The 24,514-nt window shown below is 41.2% G+C and overlaps 1 protein-coding gene across 5 annotated transcripts in view; it reads left to right on the forward strand.

Moving 5' to 3' along the window:
* col27a1b (collagen, type XXVII, alpha 1b) overlaps positions 1–24,514 on the forward strand; it is a 141,049-nt gene that overhangs the window by 53,879 nt on the left and 62,656 nt on the right. For 4 of the 5 annotated variants that reach the window (XR_016496680.1, XR_016496681.1, XR_016496682.1 and 1 more), the window contains exons 8-13: positions 3,421–3,465; positions 8,374–8,427; positions 9,569–9,613; positions 12,342–12,395; positions 13,134–13,178; positions 18,364–18,417. Coding sequence is in view for 2 of the 5 variants with exons in the window: in XM_021606572.3 (XP_021462247.3) it covers positions 3,421–3,465; positions 8,374–8,427; positions 9,569–9,613; positions 12,342–12,395; positions 13,134–13,178; positions 18,364–18,417 (297 nt within the window). In the remaining 3 variants the exon portion in view is untranslated. The remainder of the gene's footprint in view (positions 1–3,420; positions 3,466–8,373; positions 8,428–9,568; positions 9,614–12,341; positions 12,396–13,133; positions 13,179–18,363; positions 18,418–24,514) is intronic. The other variant, XM_090237968.1, reaches the window with a different exon arrangement.

The following is a 24,514-nucleotide window of genomic DNA, read 5'->3' on the forward strand; positions in this document are numbered from 1 at the left end:
CATAACACACGCACCCACACACTCACATGCTTGCACGCACGCACACACACACACACACACACACACAGGGGATACACTCCTGTCTCTCTGTCTCCCCAGGAGTTTGTCAGCTAAGCACCTCAGGAGTCAGATATGCAGGTTCTGAAATAACAGAAGTGCCCTCAGTCTTGCTACTGCAGCTCGTTGTTTCCAAACTGTCCCCTGATACACTGATTGACAGTAGGACTCGGGGAATTTTCATACTACGGTTTATAGTATGTTTCTCAGAATAAGGTGTAAGGACCATCTAGTGTTAAAGCATGCCAAAGCCTTGTGCTGACTACTTATTGTCTAAAAGTATTGCACTTGTACACACTCTTAGAATTACGGGTGACTTGAGGAACCCTGGAGTTCTTCTAGAAACCATTGCAGTCACTGGGTTCATATTTGCACCTTTAGTTAGTTGAGGGGTTCTTAGAGGAATATTTTAATATTCCAATGTAGCAAGGGGTTCCTGGAGGAACCTTTTTGCTGGCGCATGCGGAGCACTTTGAATTTATTTTGCCGTTGGATTTGTTGCACTGCCAGACTCAGAAAAAGATGCAAATATGACGATGGCTTTATGCGATAGCTAGCAACTTGAAAACAATTACCCATTCCTATATGAGTACTATTTTAATAGCAATGTTGAATAATACAACATTGTCTGTCAAGCCAAGCGGCAGGTAGCCTGGCGGGTAGGAGCTTAGATCGAGTCCCCGAGCTGACAAGTTAATAATCTGTCGTTCTGCCCCTGAGCAAGGCAGTTAACTCACTGTTCCACAGGCGCAGAAGATGTGGATGTCGATTATCCCCCTTTCCCAATTATACTATATGACTTTAGCCTGTTTTAATTCCGAAAAGATTATTGTGATGGTAATGGAATTTGTTTATGAGCATAATTATTAGGTGTTGGCTTAGGTTGCAAGCTACAGTGCATTCGGAAAGTATTCAGACCACTTGACTTTTTCCACATTTTTGTTACGTTACAGCCTTATTCTAAAATGGATTAAACAGTTTTTTTTGCCTCATCAATACCCCATAATGACAAAGAAAGACAGGTTTTTATTTATTTTTGCAAATTTATAAAGAAAAAAAACCTATCATATCACATTTACATAAGTATTTCAGACCCTTTACTCACTACTTTTTTGAAGCACCTTTGGCAGCGATTACAGCCTCAGGTCTTCTTGTATTTGGGGAGTTTCTTCCATTCTTCTCTGCAGATCCTCTCAACCTCTGTCAGGTTGGGTGGGGAGCGTCGCTGCACAGCTATTTTCAGGTCTCTCCAGAGTTGTTCGACCTGGTTCAAGTCTGGGCTCTGGCTGGGCCACTCAAGGACATTAAAAGACTTGTCCCGAAGCCGCTCCTGTGTTGTCTTGGCTGTGTGCTTAGGGCCGATGTCCTGTTGGAAGGTGAACCTTCACCCCAGTCTGAGGTCCTGAGTGCTCTGGAGCAGGTTTTCATTAAGGATCTCTCTGTACTTTGCTCCATTCATCCTTCCCTCTATCCTGACTAGTCTCCCAGTCCCTGAAAAACTTCCCCACAGCTTGATGCTGCCACCACTATGCTTCACCGTAGGGATGGTTCCAGGTTTCCTCCAGACGTGACGCTTGGGGTTCAGGCCAGAAAGTTCAATCTTGGTTTCATCAGACCAGATCATCTTGTTTCTCATGGTCTGAGAGTCTTTAGGTGCCTTTTGGCAAACTCCAAGCGGGCTGTCATGTGCCTTTTACTGAGGAGTGGCTTCCGACTGGCCACTCTACAATAAAGCCTGATGGGTGGAGTGCTGCAGAGATGGATGTCCTTCTGGAGGTTTCTCCCATCTCCACAAAGGAACTCTGAAGCTCAGTCAGAGTGACCATCAGGTTCTTGGTCACTTCCTTGACCAAGGCCCTTCTCAGCTTGGCCGGGCGGCCAGCTCTAGGTAGAGTATTGATGGTTACGAACTTCTTCCATTTAAGAATGAGGGAGACCAGTGGGTTCTTGGGGACCTTCAATGCTGCAGAAATGTTTTGGTACCCTTCCCCTGATCTGTGCCTGGACACAATCATGTATCTGAGGTCTACGGACAATTCCTTTGACCTCATGGCTTGGTTTTTGCTCTGACATGCAGTGTCAACTGTGGGACTTTATATAGACAGGTGTGTGCCTTTCCAAATCATGCCCAATCAATTGAATTTACCACAGGTGGACTCCAATTAAGTTGTAGAAACATCTCAATGATGATCAATGGAAACAGAATGCACCTGAGCTCAATTTCGAGTCTCTTAGCAAAAGGTCTGAATAATATTGTAAACAACTTTTTTCAGTTTTTTATTTTTAATACATTTGCTAAAAAACAATTACCAGTTTTTTCTTTGTCATTATGGGGTATTGTGTGTAGATTAATGATTTTAATTTGTAATGATTTAACATTTTTATAAAGCCTGTAATGTAACAAAATGTGGAAAATGTCAAGGGGTATGAATACTTTCCGAATGCACTGTAGCTACAGTATCTTCAACCTAGCATACACTCTTACAATTGCTTGGTTGTTTGGATGAACCAACTGCTGGGTTGCAGGCATTGGGTCACTTAGTTGGGTTGTTTTATTTAAAAAGAGCCAGGTTGGGTTGTTGATGCTGGGTTATTAAGATATGACCCAGCGGGACAGATCAGAAGGCTGGAGGCGTGTCTTGGTAGGGGCATGGCTTTTATTTTTGGCCACCCGTGAGAGTAAATGTCCTGTTCATTTGTTATGTTGTATTGTCATCACATGTTAAGGTTGAACACCGACAGTTTTGTAGCTTACAGAAGTGTCTGAGTTCCTCAAGAGCCTATGCAAATCCTGATGTTGGAATAGCTACCACTTTAATACTAAATGTAATCAACAATGTTAATAATATATTAGAATATGTAATATGCATAATTCAAGGATATTTGAAATTAGTAGTGTGCTGCACATAAAAGCATTGTACCTGTGTAGCGTATACTGAGACAATTTCACAACCTTATGGCTGATTAATGGCCTGCTGTTTGTTGTTGTTGATTTTTTTGTTTATTTAATCCATAGCTTCTTAAATAAACAGTTTATGAGTTCCTTTACAAGCTAACGAGGTGAGGAATTTCCACGATGTAATGCTGAGGAGGGGCATGACCCTGCAGCACCCTGCAGTGCTGTGTGTGTGTGTGTTGTAGACTTACATAAGAAGTGTGATCATCAGAAACTCCATATCCTCTACCCGGCAGGTTCATATTACCATACTCTTTTTCCAGAGGGCTCTGATTGAGTACATGTGAGTCTGTATCTTGGTAGTATACAGCAATTGAAACGAAGCATAGCCTATCAGTACATATTATGGCAAGTTAGGTGATCAAAATAATAACCATTCAAAGTTGTCTAATGTTTTTCCTCTGCAGGGACAGAAAGGCCACCCTGGTCCCCCCGGTCAACCAGGAGATTCTGTGAGTATTCTGTTTTTCTATTGTATGAGAATGACATTTATCTTTCCTCAGTGATCATATCTTATCAATCATTTCTACTTAACAAAACATAAACATATAGGGCAGCTTCAACAATGCAGTTACATAAAACTTAGCATAATGAATGACATCCTCATGCGGTTGTACATATTTCAGTGGTTATTCTAACAGCTGCCGTCTTTCCGTCTCTGCTGGTGTTAATGTGTCTGTCTACCTGACTGGGTCTGAAGTTTGAACCACTGCTGTTAGAGTGGAATACATCAGACAAAAGACTCTCCATCTGTTTACCCAACAAAGCTAAAGCTATGGCTCGGCTGTCAGAACACATTGCTCCATGAAGACCAAAACATAAATTCCTGAAAAGAGAGAAGAAAAGAGAAAGGGAGGGAGGGAGGGAGGGAGGGAGGGAGAGAGAGAGAGAGAGAGAGAGAGAGAGAGAGAGAGAGAGAGAGAGAGAGAGAGAGAGAGGAAACTAATTCTTCTGAAGGGAGGATGTTACACATGAACACATTAGTACCTAAGGAATCTTGGCCAGAGAAATTTAGTTTCTGGCAGAGCTTAAAGTGGGCCAATTAGTCTGGACACCCTAAGGTCACTACTCCCCAAGATTCCTTAAAAAACTACAAATAGTATTAAGTGTACTGAAGAATGTGCAATTTGGGAAGAACATTGGCCTAGTTAGGGAAGAACATTGGGAAGAACATTGGCCTAGTTAAAGGGATACTTCAGGATTTTGGCAATGAGGCCCATTTTTATGTCTCTGTGTCCAGTATGAAGGAAGTTGCAGGTAGTTTGGCGACCCAATGCAAACCAGCCTTAATGCAATGGCTGGGAAGTACAGTTGAAGTCGGAAGTTTACATACACTTAAGTTGGCAACTACATATATCTTCTGTCTCTCCAAAAGCAACATGGGGCAATATATCAATGGCTATCTATCATGGCAACTGTTACAGACCTTCAAGAATTGCCTAAATGTACATATCAATATTTCAACATTTTACACTAATAGTATTTGACAGTCATGTATTGTGCAACTAGTGGAGAAATACTTTTTCACATTTGTTTTGGTCAGAACAGGTACAGTTGAAGTCGGAAGGTTACATACACTAAGGTTGGAGTCATTAAAACTCGTTTTTCAACCACCCCACAAATGTATTGTTAACAAACTATAGTTTTGGCAAGTCAGTTAGGACATCTACTTTGTGCATGAAACAAGTAATTTTTCCAACGATTGTTTACAGACGGATTATTTCACTTAGAATTCACTGTATCACAATTCCAGTGGGTCTGGAGTTTACATACACTAAGTTGACTGTGCCTTAAAACAGTTTGGAAAATTCCAGAAAATTATGTCATGGCTTTAGAAGCTTCTGATAGGCTTCTGATAGACATAATTTGAGTCAATTGGCGATGTACCTGTGGATGTATATTAAGGCCTACCTTCAGACTCAGTGCCTCTTTGCTTGACATCATGGGAAAATCAAAAGATATCAGCCAAGACCTCAGAAAATAAATTGTAGACCTCCACAAGTCTGGTTCATCCTTGGGAGCAATTTCCAAACGCCTGAAGGTACCACGTTCATCTGTACAAACAATAGAATGCAAGTATAAACACAGTGGGACCACACAGCCGTCATAACGCTCAGGACGGAGACGCGTTCTGTCTCCTAGAGATGAAATTACTTTGGTGCGAAAAGTGCAAATCAATCCCAGAACAACAGCAACGGACCTTGTGAAGATGCTGGAGGAAACAGGTACAAAAGTATCTATATCCACAGTAAAACAAGTCCTATATCGCTATATCGACATAACCTGAAAGGCCGCTCAGCAAGGAAGAAGCCACTGCTCCAAACCGCCATTAAAAAGCCAGACTACGGTTTGGAACTGCACATGGGGACAAAGATTGTACTTTTTGGAGAAATGTCCTCTGGTCTGATGAAACAAAAATAGAACTGTTTGGCCATAATGACCATCGTTATGTTTGGAGGAAAAAGGTGGAGGCCTGCAAGCCGAAGAACACCATCCCAACCGTGAAGCACAGGGGTGGCAGCATCATGTTGTGGGAGTGCTTTGCTGCAGGAGGGACTGGTGCACTTCACAAAATAGATGGCATCATGAAAGAGGAAAATTATGTGGATATATTGAAGCACCATCTCAAGACAAAGCTAAAGCTTGATCGCAAATTGGTCTTCCAAATGGACAATGACCCCAAGCATACTTGCAAGCAAAGTTGTGGCAAAATGGCTTAAGGACAACAAAGTCAAGGTATTGGAGTGGCCATCACAAAGCCCTGACCTCAATCCTATAGAAAATGTGCGGGCAGAACTGAAAAAGCGTGTACGAGCAAGGAGGCCTACAAACCTGACTCAGTTACACCAGCTCTGTCAGGAGGAATGGGCCAAAATTCACCCAACTTATTGTGGGAAGCTTGTGGAAGGCTACCTGAAACGTTTGACCCAAGTTAAACAATTTAAAGGCAATACTACCAAATACTAATTGAGTGTATGTTAACTTCTGACCCACTGGGAATGTGATGAAAGAAATAAAAGCTGAAATAAATCTCTCTCTACTATTATTCTGACATTTCACATTCTTAAAATAAAGTGGTGATCCTAACTGACCTAAGACAGGGAATGTTTACGAGGATTAAATGTCAGGAATTGTGAAAACTGAGTTTAAATGTATTTGGTTAAGGTGTATGTAAACTTCCGACTTCAACTATATATGGGTATCTGCTTGCAACTACCTTTAACTTCCTTTATACTGGACATAGAGACAGAAAACCAAAGATTTTTATAACTAAGCCAAATAGATCACAGCCTGACGTTTCCAATGGGAACAAATTAGTCATAGTGGGCAGAACAAGCAAGGAGGTGGGCAGAGCCAAGCACGAGCTTGCAAGATCCTATTGGTGCATTCTAGCATTCATCTGCATATTTTCGTTAGGTCACGCCTAGTCTGTGAAGTGCGCGTGTGCAATAACTCAATTCACTTTTGCACTCCTTCCAAATAATGTGACTTTTTAAAACTTTTTCAAAGGGTACTCTACAAAACTTTGTCCACTCTGTTCATAACATATTCTAGTTTTGGGAACAGAAAACTGTATTGAGATCAAATGTTTCATCAATGAGGAAATGTGCAAAATGTGCAGAATGTGCGACCAAAATCCATATTGTTACGTTTTCTCTCACTGCCGGCCAGCGAGCTTCCTCTCACTACCATATTTGGTAGTGAATGGAAATGCCAAGAGGATGCTTCACATTTATACATCTGGTGAAATATCTCTCATTGTTTTATCTATTTTAAAACTGATATCCAAAAATTCATCTGACTTTGAGGATATAGATAAAAGTTATTTGCCAAATTGCCAAAATCCTAAAGTATCCCTTTAAAGGTTTTCACTTTGGCCCAGAGTTCTTAGGGCTGGCACAATTACCGAATTGCAGTGTAACCGACAGTTATGTACCGTCATGAAAATAAAATAACCGTCATAACCGTTAAAATACAGGATATACTGTAACATGGACTCTTAACAACGTGATGAATCTTTGTCTTCAGTTGCCTAGGCAATTCCGCCCCATGGGGTGGTGCACAATTAGCCCTTCGTCATCCGGGTTAGGGGAGGGTTTGGCCGGCAGGGATGTTGTTGTCCCATCACGCACTATTGACTCCTGTGGCGGGCTGGGCGCAATGCACGCTGACGCGGTTTCCAGGTGTAAGAGTTTTCTCTGACACATTGGTGCGGCTGGCTACCGGGTTAAGCGGGCATTGTGTCAAGAAGCAGTGTGGCTTGGCTGGGTTGTGTTTCGGAGGACACACGGCTCTCGACCTTCGCCTCTCCCGAGTCCGTATGGGTGTTGCAGCGATGGGACAAGACTGTAACTACCAATTGGGGAGAAAAGGGGGTAAATATATATATATATATATATATATATAAACATATATCAACAGAAAATAAATAAATATATATATATATAAAAAGAGATTTGGGCCAATAGCACAGCTACAGTCACCAACTGCTCTAGATAACATAAAAGCAGCCTAACCAGCTCTACTAGAAGGAGTAAAATGGTCAGAGTGAGGTGTTCTCTCATTTGTGTCTGGAGGTAGCTAGCAAGCTAGCCAACTTTAGCCAGTTAGCTTGGGTGCTTGACTGCCATTGTGAGGTCAGAATGCTCAGATCAAACCTACTCCTCGGCCAGATTGAAACGCTCTGAATTTACAAACTCCCAGAGCACACTCGGAGCGAAATTGCGAACATACGCATAGATCAATAGAACAGGCTTGGAACCTCTAACCCTGGCAAGTTGACTGGTAAACTAATGGGTACACTTGCAATGGCTGCCTGGTATTGTGATGCAATAATGCCCATGGTAATGTAGAATGTTCATTCAAATGATGTTAACTGATGTGGCTCATGCAATGGAATGTATTTTTTGTTATGTCGAATTGAGTTGAATTAAGAAATCAGAGCACATATTGATGGAAACTCTTCCTGCTTTTACTTCCTGATTTTAATTCCTGCTTTGCTCCTATGTGTACACTTGCACTGGCCGCCATTCCACTCATTATGGTATCATTGACTTGAGTGGGGACGCCCATTCTATTTCTATTGATGATATTTTTTGGCATTTTTTTGCCTATACTGTAGATATAGCCAATATCAGCAATGGTTCTGCTGCCTTCCAAACGCACTGCTGACCACACAAAGGCTCTTTATCAAGTGCCTAATTCCTCTTTCTCCGTTATTCTCTTCCTATACTACACAGATTCAATTCAAAGCCAGGGAAGCTGGAATTTGGAATGACAGTTATTGTGGCATGAAACAGCTATTTGTCTCACTCCTTGTCTTCTGTCTCACTCACTCCTTATTTTCTCTCTTTCTGCAGGGTGAGCAAGGAGCACACGGAAGCCCAGGGGCCAAAGGTTATCCTGGCAGGCAGGTGCAGTAAATCTAGTGTTGCAGTGTTGGTTTAGGGTCCACACACACCATACAGTACTTTTACAGAAAGGCTAAAAGCAGGGCTACACACACCAAACACACTCAGCCCATTTCATTGAGTGGTTAGAGAGTGGCACTGGTATTGGGATTGGGAATGGAAACAGTACAACCTGTTGAGACTTTTATAGGTGATTGAAATAAAGAGAGTCTTTGAAAGAGTGACACACAAGTGTAAGACTGTCGAGCACCTGTGTGCGGATTAGGGTTGCACATTTTTGGTTGCTTATTGGTGCCCCTGGACTAAAATAAAGTGCCAAAGGCTTTTACTTAGTAAGCAATGCCTTTACTGAAAAAGTAATGTAACTGCAAATTAAACTGTGATTAATGTAAGCTGCTCCCTCAATGCAAAAACTTTTTCATCAGTCTTTAGGAGCTGACACTGTGAGTTTCATTCAGCGCTGCCTCTTTTGAGAAAGTCATTTGAAAACATTTGATAAAGTCCCTCATTGCTGAGTAGTATGTGGGTTTCTCTGCACTGTAAAACATGCTTCCTCCCTACTCTCCAGAACGCACATTTGTAAAGCCGCCGACAAAAACGCGCAGCTGGGAAATAGCTCTCAGCTTGGCTTGTTCAGAATGTTTATAATAGCTTAGAGTTCAGGCCTGGGTCTTTGTTCCTTTGGTGCTCTAACTCTGTCACTGTTGTAACTCCCCAGATAGACACACACTTCACACACATGGGCGGGCACTCACACACTCGCACACACTGTTGTAACTCCCTAGCTAGATACACACGCCAAACTGATGGATTAGGTTTTAGCACCCCCTTTCCATCTGTAGACTGTGAATCACTTGAGACAGTCTAAATAGAGTCCATGTTCATTAAGGTCTGCTCATCTTCGAGATTACATCGAGATTACATAATGGAGACTATCACTCCACTGATCTGCATGCTGGTAAATACATCTTGGAATTATTTAGCCAACACCAATTGTTGTCAATCAGTTATTATGGTGAAAGCACTCATCACAAAGTCCAATCCACTTACACTTTCATCTGTACATTTAAAGTGTTGTATGCATTGGGGAACGCATTATCTAAATGCATTGCTAATGTCATTTTTATGCCTTTTTTTTCTGTAGGGTTTACCTGGACCTGTTGGAATTATGGGGCCTAAAGGAGTCCGGGTGAGTGGTCGACAAATGATCATGAACAAAGTAACACCTCTGTACTGTACTGTAAATGGTTCGTCCTTTTTTCAAGATATGTCTTGTGCGCTGTTTGTTCTGTTTAAGTGTTTTAGTGCAATCCATCTGATATGTTATCTCTTTGTAATCATGGAATGATATATACAGGATGAACCTACTTACTTAAAAGAGCCCTGTTTGTTTAGATTTTTTATCATGTTCTGTTTACTTACAGTATAAATACACTGCCTATACAGTCATCACTAGAAGATGTTGACTTCTCTCAATGGCCAAAGAGCATCACTGTCAGCCAAAGTGCCTGCATGCTCAACATATACATGTAACAGATTGACAGCAGGCCTGGGTTTAAGCATTCATTGTTTTCTTATAAATAATTTAGCTACACTTCATTGAGTCCCAAAAGTGCAGAACCCATCCATCTGATACCCTAGACAGGCTGGGTCATGGGTTCGATTCCCGCTGGTGTCACCCATATGTAAAATGTTTGCACACATGACTGTAAGTGGCTTTGGATAAAAGTGTCTGTGCTAAATGGCATATATTATCAAATGCTCAAAGTATTTGAACGAAAACAAATACTATTTGAACCCAGGTCAGATTGACAGTAAGGTGTATACAGACAAAGATAAACACCGTACAGTCAATTCCTCTGTTTTTACAGTAAAGTACACACCACTCTGAAGATGACTTTGTTCCAAATGTCTCTTGCCAATTGCTGTGTTAAATGAACTGTGAAAAGCATGTTATATGAATCAATAGAACCAGAGTGGTCACATAAAAATAGACATTATATAAATGTCATTTGTCCAAGACAGCCCTGTTAACTCACCACCCAGTTAGCACATAACGTTCTTAGAGCATGGCAAGAGCGCAGTTGTCCTATGGTTATTTTGCATACAATCTTCCCAGAACTTTCTGGACATGGTGAAGGATAGTTGCTTGGCTTTGGAACATTATTAACACATTTAAGGAACTTGACAAAAAAAAAACGTTATTTTCTTGTTATTTCATTACTTTAACAAAACGTTTCCTAAAAGTTCAAACATGGTTACATTTCATTTCAATGTTGGTAATGTTCTAGGAATGTTTTCCAACTAGTTTGTCATTGGGAATTCTCACTAATAGTTCAGTGTTAAGAAACAACGTTCTTCTGTGGGCATTTCAGTACTTCAGCATAATGTTTCCTACGGGTTTCCTCATGAGTCTGATTAAAGTAATGTTCTTAAATTGTTCAGAGAATTTTAAGAAACAACATTTTTCTGTGGGAATTTTAGTACAATGACAGAACTAGCGAATGGTGTTTCCTTCGTCACATTGGTGCAGCTGGCTTCCGGGTTAAGCGGGCGGGTGTTAAGAAGCACAGTTTTGCGGGTCATGTTTCAGAGGATGCATGATTCGACCTTCGCCTCTCCCGAACCCGTTGGGGAGTTGCAGTGATGAGATGAGATTGTAATTGGATATCACGAAAAAGGGGGTAAAATACCAAAAATGTACTCAAATTAACAGCTTTGAATGCATAAAATAAATATGGCATGCTAGCGCTCTCCTGGTGGCGCAGTGGATTAATTCCATGGAAAGAGAACAGATGTGTTCAAATCTCACTGATGCTGTGTCACAATAAATAAAAAAAATTGTTCACATGACTAATGCCTAAGGAAATTAACATCCATCTGTGCTTCCAAAAAGTTAACCCAAAACAAGCTAGTAGGGTTATTAAAAGTCTTAATGAAACATTGAGGAAGTTATTAAAAAAAACTAAAAATAACATATAACTTCCCTTCTCAGAGTGTTAATAAAACATCCCAGAGTAAAATGTTCTCAGAACCTCCATGTAACTTAACTTTTTCATTTATTCCAGAACAGTCAAAATGTTCAATTCTGTTCTCGCCTTCTTTCACTTCTGTTTTAAAAACGTTCAGTTTCCCGGTCAGAAAATGGCTTCATTCCCACAACCAATGTGAAACCAAAAACATATGTTCCCACTTCCAAGGAACCAAATGTGCTAGCTGGGTATGATTACAATTGAGTTTTCTGTGATGATGTTGTGTTGATGTTGGTACAACAAGACATTTCAAGTACTGTACAAGCAATTAGCAAGGAAATGCTTTCTGTTTAATACTGTCTTGAATCACTTGTTGCCTGAATGTAAAGTATTGTTGCTGATTTTGTTGTTGTTGCTTGTATAGCCAATCTGAATCACAACATGGTCCAGTTCATGTATTTTTCCCTTTAACATTTGTATCACTCATTGTTCTTCAGTTCCCCTGTGACTCCCCCTGCTCTCCCCTCTCTCCTACCTCTCCTCCCTCCATCTCTCTCACCCTCCATCCCTGAGCAGCCCCCTTGGCCCGGACTCATCAGAGATCCCTGACGTGAGGGTATGTGCCCTTGGACTACATCGTGGAAGGCAGCACCATGCAGTCCATGGGCATATACACTTGCCTCAAGGCTTGGTTCTTCATGAAGAGCCACCTGCCTGGAGCCAAAAGAAACTCCCAAAAATGACTAAAGTAACACTGATGGGATGATACCAAAGAAGAGATGTATAGCACTTCATTCTAATGTGTATTTTCTTTGTTCCTCATCCCTAATCCCTTTCAATCCATTCATCCTATCCCTTTCTTCACTTCTTTCCTATGCTCTAACTCGACCCTCTTTTCACCCCTCCCCCTTTCCCTTCCCTTCAATTCCACAACTCTCTTTGCAGGGTTTCATAGGAATCGCGGGGCTTTTTGGCCTTCCTGGACCTGATGGTGAGAGAGTAAGTAGTCCAGAATAACTCTTAATACAGTACTCAAAATAGGAATATGACAAAGACACTAAAAGCATTACATTCCAAGAAAGGTATGATTTCTACCTCTTGTAACTACTACTACTACTACTACTACTTCATGCATTAGCAATGCAAATAACACCCTACTGTACCTGTCTTAGTCCTATGAGGGGAAATGCACAATAGCTGAAAACCCTCCTATGGGCATTAGTTGTCAGTCAAGATTGTCAGGTGTGACTCTTAGTGAGTTTAAACGTTTGTGAAGTGAAGGTGCTTACACTGGAGGAAATGCTACCACTAAGCACGCTCCACCAAACCACCAAGAGATGACTGGAGTAGCCCTAGGCCCTTCTCAAAATATTTGCACAGGATCAAGCTCTGGTGGAATTCCAGCCATCCCTACTGTTTGGGATAATAGTCAGGAGCTAATACTAAGGAGCTGGAGCAAGAGCTGCTTTGGATTAGCCTGACCAGAACTCATAGACTCATATTCCCAGAAGGACTCAGTCCAGTGGTGCAAAATTGTATAGTAGAGAGAGTCTCTACGTGTTTGATATTTGTATTGGTTTTAGTGGGCTATGTTTAAGAACCATTCCCAATCTACTTGTAAAATAAATATGAAATATTATTTACATTTTGTCTCCTCTTCTTGGTCTTTCTTCTCTTCTACCTTTCCTCATCTTCCTTCCTTCCTTCTTTCATCCCTATTTGTCTCTACCTCCTTAGGGTATTCCTGGTGATCGTGGCAAGAAGGGCAAGATGGGTAGGCCGGTAAAGTTTTCTCTCAAAATACCTTTTTATAACAATTCCAATACTTTGAAATCAACTGTTATTTTTTTCCATTCTCTGATACCTAGAAGTTGTAGGTCTAGGGTAGTTTAGTGGGCATGGCATGTCTATTATTCACAGGAAGTCTTGAGTGTGTATGGAGCCCCCTTGACTTTAGCCATACATCTGTGATTTATGTTGTGGTAACCTTCACACAACCAGAGGGGAAGATTTGTCTTTTCACTCTGGAGATGGCTGGCTACCCCTTGAGTCATAAGTCTGTATATTTCCATAGTCTATTCAGTATATAATTAGAAAATATAGGATGAGAGTTGGAAGGAGTACAGCTATGGCACCAATTGACACTATTGCCAAATATCCCAGTGATTATACACTGAACACAAATATAAACGCAACATGTAAAGTGTTGGACCCTAATTTAATGAGCTGAAATAAAAGATCCCACAAATTTTCTCTACGCACAAAAAGCCTATTTCTCTCAGATTTTGTGCACAAATTTGTTTACATCCCTGTTAGTGAACATTTCTCCTTTGCCAAGATAATCCATCCACCTGACAGGTGTAGCATATCAAGAAGCTGATTAAACAGCATGATCATTACACATGTGTACCTTGTGCTGGGGACAATAAAAGGTCACTCTAAAATGTGCAGTTTTGTCACGCAACACAATGCCTCAGATGTTTTGAGGGAGTGTACAATTGGCATGCTGACTGCAGGAATATCCACTAGAGATGAATGTTGAATGTTTAATGTTAATTTCTCTACACTAAGCCGCCTCCGAACATTGTTTTAGAGAATTTGGCAGTACGTCCAACCGGCCTCACAACCGCAGACCATGTGTAGCCACATCAGCCCAGTACCTCCACATCTGGCTTCTTCACCTGCGGGATCATCTGAGACCAGCCATCCGGACAGCTGATGAAACTGTGGGTTTGCACAACCAAAGAATTTCTGCAGAAATTGTCTCATAAATGGCATCTGCTTGCTCGTTGACCTCACCAGTCTTGACCTGACTTCAGTTTGACATCGTAACAGACTTCAGTGGGCAAATGCAAACCTTCAAAAGCCACTGGCAGGCTGGAGAAGTGTACCCTTCCCGGATAAATCCCGGTTTCAACTGTACCGTGCAGAAGGCAGACATCGTGCATGGTGCCAAGTGGGCAAGCGGTTTGCTGATGTCAACGTTGTGGACAGAGTGACCCATGATGGGGTTATGGTATGGGCAGGCATAAGCTACAGACAACAAACACAATTGCATTTTATTGCTGAAAATGTGAATGCACAGAGATACCTTGATGATATCCTGAGGCCCATTGTCATGACATTCATCCGTCACCATCACCTCATGTTTCAGCATGATAATACACTGCCCCAGGTCTCAAGCGTCTGTACACAATTCCTGGAAGCTGAAAATGTCCCAGTTCTTCCATGGCCTGCATACTCACCTGACATGTTACCATTGAGCATGTTTGGGATGCTCTGGATTGACGTGTACGACAGTGTGTTCCAGTTCCTGCCAAGATCCAGCAACTTCGCACAGCCTTTGAAGAGGAGTGGGACAACATTCCACAGGCCACAATCGACAGCCTGATCAACTCTATGCGAAGGAAATGTGTCACACTTCATGAGGCAAATGGTGGTCACATTAGATACTGACTGGTTTTCTGATCCATGCCCCTACTTTTTTTAAAGGTATGTGTTCCCAGTCATGTGAAATGTATAATTTAGGGCCTAACGAATTTATTTAAATTGACTGAATTCCTTATATGAACTGTAAACTCAGTAAAATCTTTGAAATTGTTGCATGTTGCGTTTATATTTTTGTTCAGTGTATGTAATTACATATGATTAACACCAAGTTCTACTTATTTATTTAATCATTTAATGTTGAACATTGATAACATTGAGATCTGAATGGCATTCATTCAAAGGGTAGTTCACAGAGCATATCTGTGTTTTGTATTTTGTTCATCTAAAGACTATTACGAAGTCCATTACATTGGAGCAATGTGGTGAAGGAACTTTTGGTTTTGGAATTCCAGAGCAGCTAGCCACAGACCAGGGAAGTATATTCATTGGCGCCTGCATGGGAATTTTCAATTCTCACATAAACATATTGAGTTGTGCTTACATGGAAAATCCTGATGTTCCTAATGACTTATATAATAAAGATATTTTTCCAAGCATAGCTTTACAATGGTACATGATGAAGTGGTTTATTAAACTGATGATGGTCATTGAACAAGAATTAAAGCTGGCAGAGAACAGCAATAGATGTTGAGGAGAGTGCTGCTTCAGCATTTGATGATGGCATCTCTGTGTGTTTGTCTCTGTGGTGCCATACCAGCCTTTCTCTTTCTGCTTCTCATCTTCATTAGCTAGTTTTGCCTCTTTTACATTCAGTCCTCTGAACATCTTTTCACAGTAACTAGCGGAAGTTCAGTGGCACTTGCATATGACAGTTAATCAAATGTGGAATCAGATGCATTACCTTGCAGCAGAGGTCATACTGCCTACAATCTTTTAAGTAACATCTTTGAGTTAAAAACAATGCAAGAGCTGAGGAGGAGTCATATGTTTTTGTTTAAACTAGTACGCTCGTAGAAAAAAGAGTTCCAAACGATTCTTTGGCTGTCTCCATAAGAAAACGCTTTTTAGTTCCTTTTTGGTTACAGGGAGAACCCTCTGTGGAAAGTATTTTACATAGAACCCTTCTACCTGGTACCAAAAAAATGGTTCTTTAAAGGGTTGTCCGATGGGGAAAGCTAAAGAACCCTTTTAAGCTCTTGATAGAGTGTACTATTGGAGTTTTGGAGAGAAGTGCTGTTTTCCACATTTTCGATGGCATCACATTGCAGCAATTACAAGCTTATTACTTTCCCCCAGATCTTTGACTAATGCTTTACTCAAGATTGCCTGCCACAGAAACATTTAGACCATACATCTGAATAATATCTCATGCAATAGAACTGCCTGTAAGATCTCCATAGCTTCATCTAATGTTACATTTTCCATCCCACTCTGTGGGGCTAGAAGACCTCTACTAATAGTGCCATTCATCATGCAGACAGTATATACTCTAACTACAGCGCTTGTCTCTTGTGGTGGAGAAAGGTGAACACTGAAGCTGAAGCAGTAGCAGGTTGTTGTTGACCTTGGCAACGGGACAAGCGGCACACGTTGAGCGTGTGGCCTAGCAGAACCCTCAGCCTTCCAGAGCCTTAGTCTAACCTATTGGAGCATCACACCTCTTGTTCTCTGATTCTATAATGGAACAGTTGGAGCCAGGAGGAGGAAAGGGAAGAGCCCAGTCAGCAGATCCAGAGCCAGGCCAGTCAGCCCCCAGGCTGGTTAGGGCTCCTGTCAGCGAGGCTCAGCGCAGCATGGAGCCCTCCCAAACACTCAGCCATGGAATTTCATGCCACCGCACGCAGTCTACTAGGAATGAAGAGACCAAGGAGCTTGTTTGCAGGGTGCAGCTTGAATTGTTGCTTGCTTGTGGTTTTATTCTGCGAACCTCTATGAAGGGGATGGAGTTTGTTAACGGAGTGCTGACTTTGTGTTTTGAGAATGTAAATGTATACTGAACAAAAATATAAATGCAACAAGCAACCATTTTAAAGATTTTACTGAGCTACAGTTCGTATAAGGAACTATGTCAATTGAAATATGTGAATTAGGCCCTAATCTATGGATTTCACATGACTGGGAATACAGATATGCATCTGTTGGTCACAAATACCTTAAAAATAAGGTAGTGGTGTGGATCAGAAAACCAGTCAGTGTCTGATGTGATCATAATTTTCCTCATGCAGCACAACACATCTCATTCACATAGAGTTGATCAGGCTGTTGATTTTGGCCTGTGGAATGTTGTCCCACTCCTCTTCAAAGTTGCTAGATATTGGCGGGAACTGGAACACGCTGTCGTACACGTCGATCCAGAGCATCCCAAACATACTCAATGGGTGACATGTCTGGTGAGTATGCAGGCCATGGAAGTGCTGGGACATTTTCAGCTTCCAGGAATTGTGTACAGATCCTTGAGACATGGGACTGTGCATTATCATGCTGAAACATGAGGTGATTGCGGCGGATGAAAGGCAAGACAATGGGCCTCAGGATCTCATCACGATATCTCTGTGCATTCAAATTGCCATTGATAAAATGCAATTGTGTTAGTGTCCATAGCTTATGCCTGCCAGTAACTCCACTGCAACCATGGGGCACTCTGTTCACAAAGTCAACATCAGCAAACCACTTGCCCACACAACGCCATACACGTGGTCTGAGGTTGTGAGGCCAGTTGGACGTACTGCCAAATTCTCTAAAATGACATTGGCTGTTGGCTTATGGTAGAGAAATGAACATTTAATTATCTGCCAACAGCTCTGGTGGACAATTGCATGCTCCCTCAAAACTTGAGACATCTGTGGCATTGTGTTGTGTGACAAAACTGCATTTTTAGAGTGGCCTTTTATTGTGCCCAGCACAAGATGCACCTGTGTAATTATCATGCTGTTTAATCAGCTTCTTGATATGCCACACCTGTCAGGTGGATGGATTTTCTTGGGAAAGAAGAAATGCTCACTCACAGAAATGGAAACAAATTTGTGCACAAAATTTGAGAGAAATTATCTTTTTGTGCATATGGAAATTTCGGGGTCTTTTATTTCAGCTCATGAAACATGGGACCAACACTTTACATGCTGTGTTCATATTATTGTTCAGTGTATTTTGTCAATATGTACAGTAACAAAACAGTGGGAAATGTGTTAATCATACATTAACAAACACCCACTATGAGTATATTTAGGATCATCATCACGGTGTTCTTATCTGCTTCCGTGTTGAACATAAAACACTATAGTGCACTTTATGGAATACTGTAGCTTTGTGGATAATAGCCACACCAATGTGATTAATAAGCCTAATATTCCAAGAACATTTTCTCACGGTCAACTCTGGGTTTGGGAAAATAATGGTATGTAATGGTTGGCCATGTCAATTATGGTCTAGTACATTCTATTTCTATTACTGCTATTTGGTTGCCTGCTGCGTTGCAGACTGTTGTGTTTCTATGTGTCTTCCACGGTGTGTAACAGCTCTGTGCTGTACAGAGTGATAACATGTCTGTTCTCTCCTCTCTCTGTGTTTGTCTACTCAGGGGTTTCCCGGGGACTTTGGCGAGCGGGGACCACCAGGACCAGACGGAAACCCAGTAAGTGAAACAACAGGTCTCCTCCCCCTGTCCCCTTGAACACCCTTGTCCATCACTCCAGACCTGGGTTCAAAAAACAGCCTATATTGTTTCTTTCAAATACTTAAGCTGCACTTGGTAGAGTCTGCCTGGCACAATGGACCAACTGGAATAGTCCCAAAAGTGAAATGACTGCCCATCTGGCACTTCAGGCAGGCTCAATCAAAGAGAAAACAAATGCTATTTTAGGTTCAGCATGTCTTTTTGAAGGTTTCTCTTGTTGTTTTTATACAGTCATAGGTCTACTTGATTTAATACCTTTGTTTGGATTCAATGATTAGCAAAAACAATAGAAACTATCTATTTACAGAATTTGAATGACTGATTTGCATAATTTCAGTACAGCAGTTAAGAGTGCTTGATCACTTCATGGGTGCACTGAAGTAGTGAAACTGCACACCATGGCTGTTTGCTTCCAGGCAGTCCTTAACTCAACACACACACGCACACACACACACACACACACACACACACACACACACACACACACACACACACACACACACACACACACACACACACACACACACACACACACACACACACACACACAAAATGTGTATGGGGAAAGACATGCTAAACATAAGTCACACTTGATGAATTGAAAATATGTAGACCTCGCACTGCATTTGATCTTACTTGTTTCTTTCTGGAAGTAAGACCTGAAGATTTTCTACTCCTGAGTCCTGAGCGGATAATGATTCCAGTCTGAGACTTTGTTACATAGTTAGTTATTAAGTGTTACCGTTAGCTACATAGTTATATGCCACAAGCCAATTCACTGTTCGGTCTTTGATCATTTATACCACAGCCCTCCACACCATGAAGGAGCTCTGGACTTAAAAAAAAGAGTTTTTTTTATTTCACCTTTATTTAACCAGGTAGGCCAGTTGAGAACAAGTTCTCATTTACAACTGCGACCTGGCCAGGATTAAGCAAAGCAGTGCGACAAAAACAACAACACAGAGTTACACATGGGATAAACAAACGTACAGTATAAAACACAATAGAAAAATTGATGTACAGTGTGTGCAAATGTTGTGAGGTTAGGGAGGTAAGGCAATAAATAGGCCATAGTGGTGAAATAATTACAATTTAGCATTAACACTGGAGTGATAGATGTGTAGATGATGAATGTGCAAGTAGAGATACTGGGGTGCAAGAGGGTAAGTAATAATATGGGGATGCCGTAGGTGGGTGTGCTATTTACAGATTGGCTATGTACAGGTACAGTGATCAGTGAGCTGCTCTGACAGCTGATGTTTAAAGTTAGTGAGGGAGCTATAAGTCTCCAGCTTAAGTTATTTTTGCAATTTATTCCAGTCATTGGCAGCAGAGAACTGGAAGGAAAGGCGGCCAAACGAGGTATTGGCTTTGGGGATGACCAGTGAAATATACCTGCTGGAGCGTTTGCTACGGGTGGGTGTTGCTATGGAGACCAGTAAGCTGAGATAAGGCGGGGCTTTACCTAGCAAAGACTTATAGATGACGTGGAGCCAGTGGGTTTGGCAACAAATATGTAGCGAGGGCCAGCCCACGAGAGCATACAGGTCACAGTGGTGGGTAGTATATGAGGCTTTGGTGACAAAATGAATGGCACTGTGATAGACTACATCCAATTTGCTGAGTAGAGTGTTGGAGGCTATTTTGTAAATGACATCGTCAAAGTCGGGGATCAGTAGCATAGTCAGTTTTACGAGGGTATGTTAGGCAGCATGAGTGAAGGAGTCTTTGTTGCGAATTGGAAGCCGATTCTAGATTTAATTTTGGATTGGAGATGCTTAATGTGAGTCTGGAAGGAGAGTTTAAAGTCTAACCCGACACCTAGGTATTTGTAGTTGTCCACATAGTGGTGATGCTACTCTGTTGTCCAGAGTAGTGATGCTAGGTGGATGGCCAGGTCCGGGCAGCAATCAGTTGAAGAGCATGCATTTAGTTTTACTAGCATTTAAGAGCAGTTGGAGGCCACGGAAAGAGTGTTGAATGGCATTGAAGCTCGTTTGGAGGTTTGTTAACACAGTGTCCAAGGAAGGGCCAGATATATACAAAATGGTGTCGTCTGCGTAGAGGTGGATCAGAGAATCACCAGCAGCAAAAGTGACATCATTGATATATACAGAGAAAAGAGTCGGCCCGAGAATTGAACCCTGTGGCATCCCAATAGAGACTGCCAGAGGAACCAAGGCTATTGAGTCTGCCGATAAGACTTGACACACTGAACTCTATCTGAGAAGTAGTTGGTGAACGAGGCAATCATTTGAGAAACCAAGGCTATTGAGTCTGCCGATAAGAATGCTGTGATTGACAGAGTCGAAAGCCTTGGCCAGGTCGATGAAAACGGTTGTACAGTACTGTCTTTTATCTATGGTGGTTATGATATCAGTTAGGACCTTGAGCGTGGCTGAGGTGCACCCATGACCAGCTCGGAAAATAGATTGCATGGTAGAGAAGGTACGGTGGGACTCGAAATGGTCTGTGTTTGTTAACTTGGCTTTCTGTGGACTCTGTGATATCTGGAGAAAGTGTGAACTATAACCTGGTGTGTTCATTGCACATTCATACGTTTGCTCATTCATTGACATGCTTAGAGACATAGAGTACCTGGTAACACTACATTTTAAGGGGTCATTATTACAATGTAATAACATGTGTAATTACACTGTAACAAGTATTGGAGTTAATCGTAATAATTCATAGTTACACTATAAAAACAGCATGTAACTTGTGATTGTTACAGTCTGTAATTACAGAGGTGTACAACAAATGCGTGTTACCATGCTTTTTACATGTGGGCAAGTTTCCACTAAATTCACCAATTTAGTGTTTTGTTTCTTCTCGACAGCATCCGATTTAGTAACAACTTGTAATCTCTTGTGGACAGTTGCACTGGGTGTCCAAGATTAGAAAGGTTGAAGGCTCCCTAGGCTATAATTACCAACCCGTAAATGTACACTCTTTAAAATCTCCACATTGTTGCTAGGAAGTTAACCCCAAAAGTGTATCATCTGGGTTAACTTGGTTGAGTTTACAAAAACAGATCAGATATACGTCAACCTCTCTGACTGGGGGCTACCATACGGGTGTCATCCCAGATTGTACAATTAAAAATGACTTATAATTCATGTTTATGTTTCCCATTATGACAACCTGAGTCTCCTTTACCTAACCCATCCAAGTGGGAAGATAAACCCACTAGTACACCATAGAGTACTATCTGCATAAGTGAAATGTAATTACTAGTTGTTACACTTAATTTTAACGAGCTAAATCCTGTGTATCTTGAGGGGTACTTCAGTGATAATGCCAGAGAAACCAGGATATTTTGGATATTTTGTCCGTCAAGGGCCGGCAAACCGTGCCAAAATATCCTCCATACACCGGCTTCGAGGGCATTATCACTTTTATATAACAGGTTACATATTCAAAAACGGTTCCGCTTTGTTTACAACCCTTTTTGGGGCTATATTGAACCCTTTTTTTATGGTTATTTTACATAACCTTTATGCAGAATGCTTCTATAAAGAACAAAACGAGCTGTGTCCAAACCACACCCTCAAATATTTGAATAAGCCGCCTCCCCTACATTTCAATTATCTTTAAAAGAGTAAAGAACCCTTTTGTGACCTGTGAAGAACCATTGATCCTAGACGATAGTGCACATGTCTAGGCTAGCACATGTCTAGGCTAGGAAATCGACAACGATCTGTCTTCGTCTGTTTCTTTCTAGACTCTAAGACCTTATGGAAATCTGTGGTGGAGAAAAATAATGTATGACAATTTAGCAAATACACAACAATTAGCCTACTAGCTAGCTATAATCAGAGACGGTATAGAATCCTTCCTCCGATATGTCTGCTATCATTATTATCATGATTTCTATCATTTAGGGTTTAGGCCTATTGCTTGGCCTAGCTACAGTACATAGTTGTTATGGTACACAGCTAGCATTATACTAATAATGGTGCTTTCTCACATTAATAAACTACCTAGTGTTTATGAACTACTCATAGGTGAGTTACCACAAGTATACAAAAATCAAAACAAATTGCATGGAAAACCTACCTACTCTCTCCTGTGTGTATGTTTTTGTCTCTACCACACTTTGTGTATTTCGCAGCAATCTCTTATGTCTGCATTTTGCACATTACCTTCTTATTGATCCCAGTTCTTTGCACACTGTCACTAGGAGTCAGTGTAAACACAAATTGTGGGCATGATCGAGGTTGTTGTTATTTCGAGCGCATTTCGCAGATGGGCAGATCTTGACGCGATGCCTTAAACTAACTTCCCAGTGAAAATCTCACTTTTATTCTATTCTTATTCTGTTAACTCATATCCAAATAATGTTGTTGACTAGTCCTATACAGATGTCGGATCTTAACTTGATCACTCTTTTTTTTGCTGAGAATTTGCATGATCCATCAGGAAATTCAGATTTGTGAGTGGCTGAAAATGAGCCGTTCTCTTTCTCTCCATGTGAGGGCAGTCAAGTCATTGAGATCCAGGCTTGCTATCAAAATAATGTTCTCTCTCGCTCGCTCAAATACTAGGTCTTGGTCCTATTACTGCAACATTCAAATGTACAAACATTTATCTGAAATGCAGCCATACATATCAACCATCCTTTTATATATCTTAGTAACACAAGATAGATATTGGTCTCCATTAGGCTATGACATAAGTTGAGATGACAATACAAACCAGAGGGCGAACATATCTTGAAAGACTTGCAAGCAGGACACCGTCATCATCTTTTAGGGAGCGATAATGAGGTGACCAATAATGGTTGCACTTGAGATCAGCTGTGCGGGTGAATTTAGCGCGTATTGATGGTTTAACGAGACATTAGCTGGCAATAATAAGGATGCTTCCTTTTGAGGCAGGATTTCTAGGTAGGACGTCAAAATTGGCATGTCCCAATCCCATGTATCCTTAGTTGGGAAAGCTATCCCACAACACTTAGCGGTGCAGTGAAAAATATATAATAATAATCATAATTAACATCGGACAGAAGTCCCCCTTGGGATAACATATTCCTGTAGAATAAGTAATAACTTTGCGAAATGTAGGTATAACGTTTATTTATTCACCAAATTATGTTAAAATGTTCAACAAATGATTGTCATATGAATTTTTCCTTCAACTGTTGAGTAACTGTAATCACATTTTACTCCATTGCATTGGCGAGTGGTGCAGCGGTCTAAGGCACTGCATCGAGTGGCGCCTCTTGCACTGCATGTCAGTCCCTGGTTCAAATCCAGGCTGCATCACATCCGGCCATGATTGGGTGTCCCGCAAGGCGGCGCACAATTGGCCCAGCGTCATCAGGGTTTTGCCAGAGTAGGCCATCATTGTCAAATAAGAATTTGTTCTTGCCTGGCTTGCCTAGTTAAATAAAGGTTAAATAACTCGTCTCGTTTAGAAGTAAGACATTTTAACGACATTTGATTAAAAAAACGTAGGAAATACAACCAACTGTGTTCTGTTTAGCCAGCCAAGTTATTTGTGAATTCTGGTGATGAGTCTAGCTAGCTACCTGCATGCAGTGTCTGTTTACCTAGTTAACGTTAGCTAACTTTCTCTTGCCACTTTCTCATCCCCTATTGTGTTGCACCATTGGGGTTGGTGTTACTAGTTAAAATTAGAGGCTAAGTTATTCTAGTCTTACTGTAAACAACTATACCAAGCCTAAAAATATACAAAACTGTGAACCAAACGATTGCACATTTAATAAAGGTAATTGTGGCTTCAGCGACTTGAACCGGCACTGAAATTAGAAATAGATTCACCCGTGTTATTTTTTATAATGCAGATTTGTCAGGACATTGTAAAGTTCATTCTAAAATGCAGATGTGATTTCTGTCCCAGCGGATTGCACTCTGTGCAAGTCTTCAGTATAGACAAAAATGTGTTGAATTATGGTTTTAGTCAAGGTCTGGAACAAAAACCTGTAAACTCCTGTCCTGTCTATAAAAAAAACCTATGGGTGTCAAGACTAAATTTGCCCTCATGTACTGATCAATTTATGAATGTTGGAGGTTAATTTCCTTTATATCCC

Source organism: Oncorhynchus mykiss, chromosome 6, assembly GCF_057628025.1.
Source record: "Oncorhynchus mykiss isolate SJ-2025 chromosome 6, ASM5762802v1, whole genome shotgun sequence".
In the NCBI taxonomy this organism is placed as follows: Eukaryota; Metazoa; Chordata; class Actinopteri; order Salmoniformes; family Salmonidae; genus Oncorhynchus; species Oncorhynchus mykiss.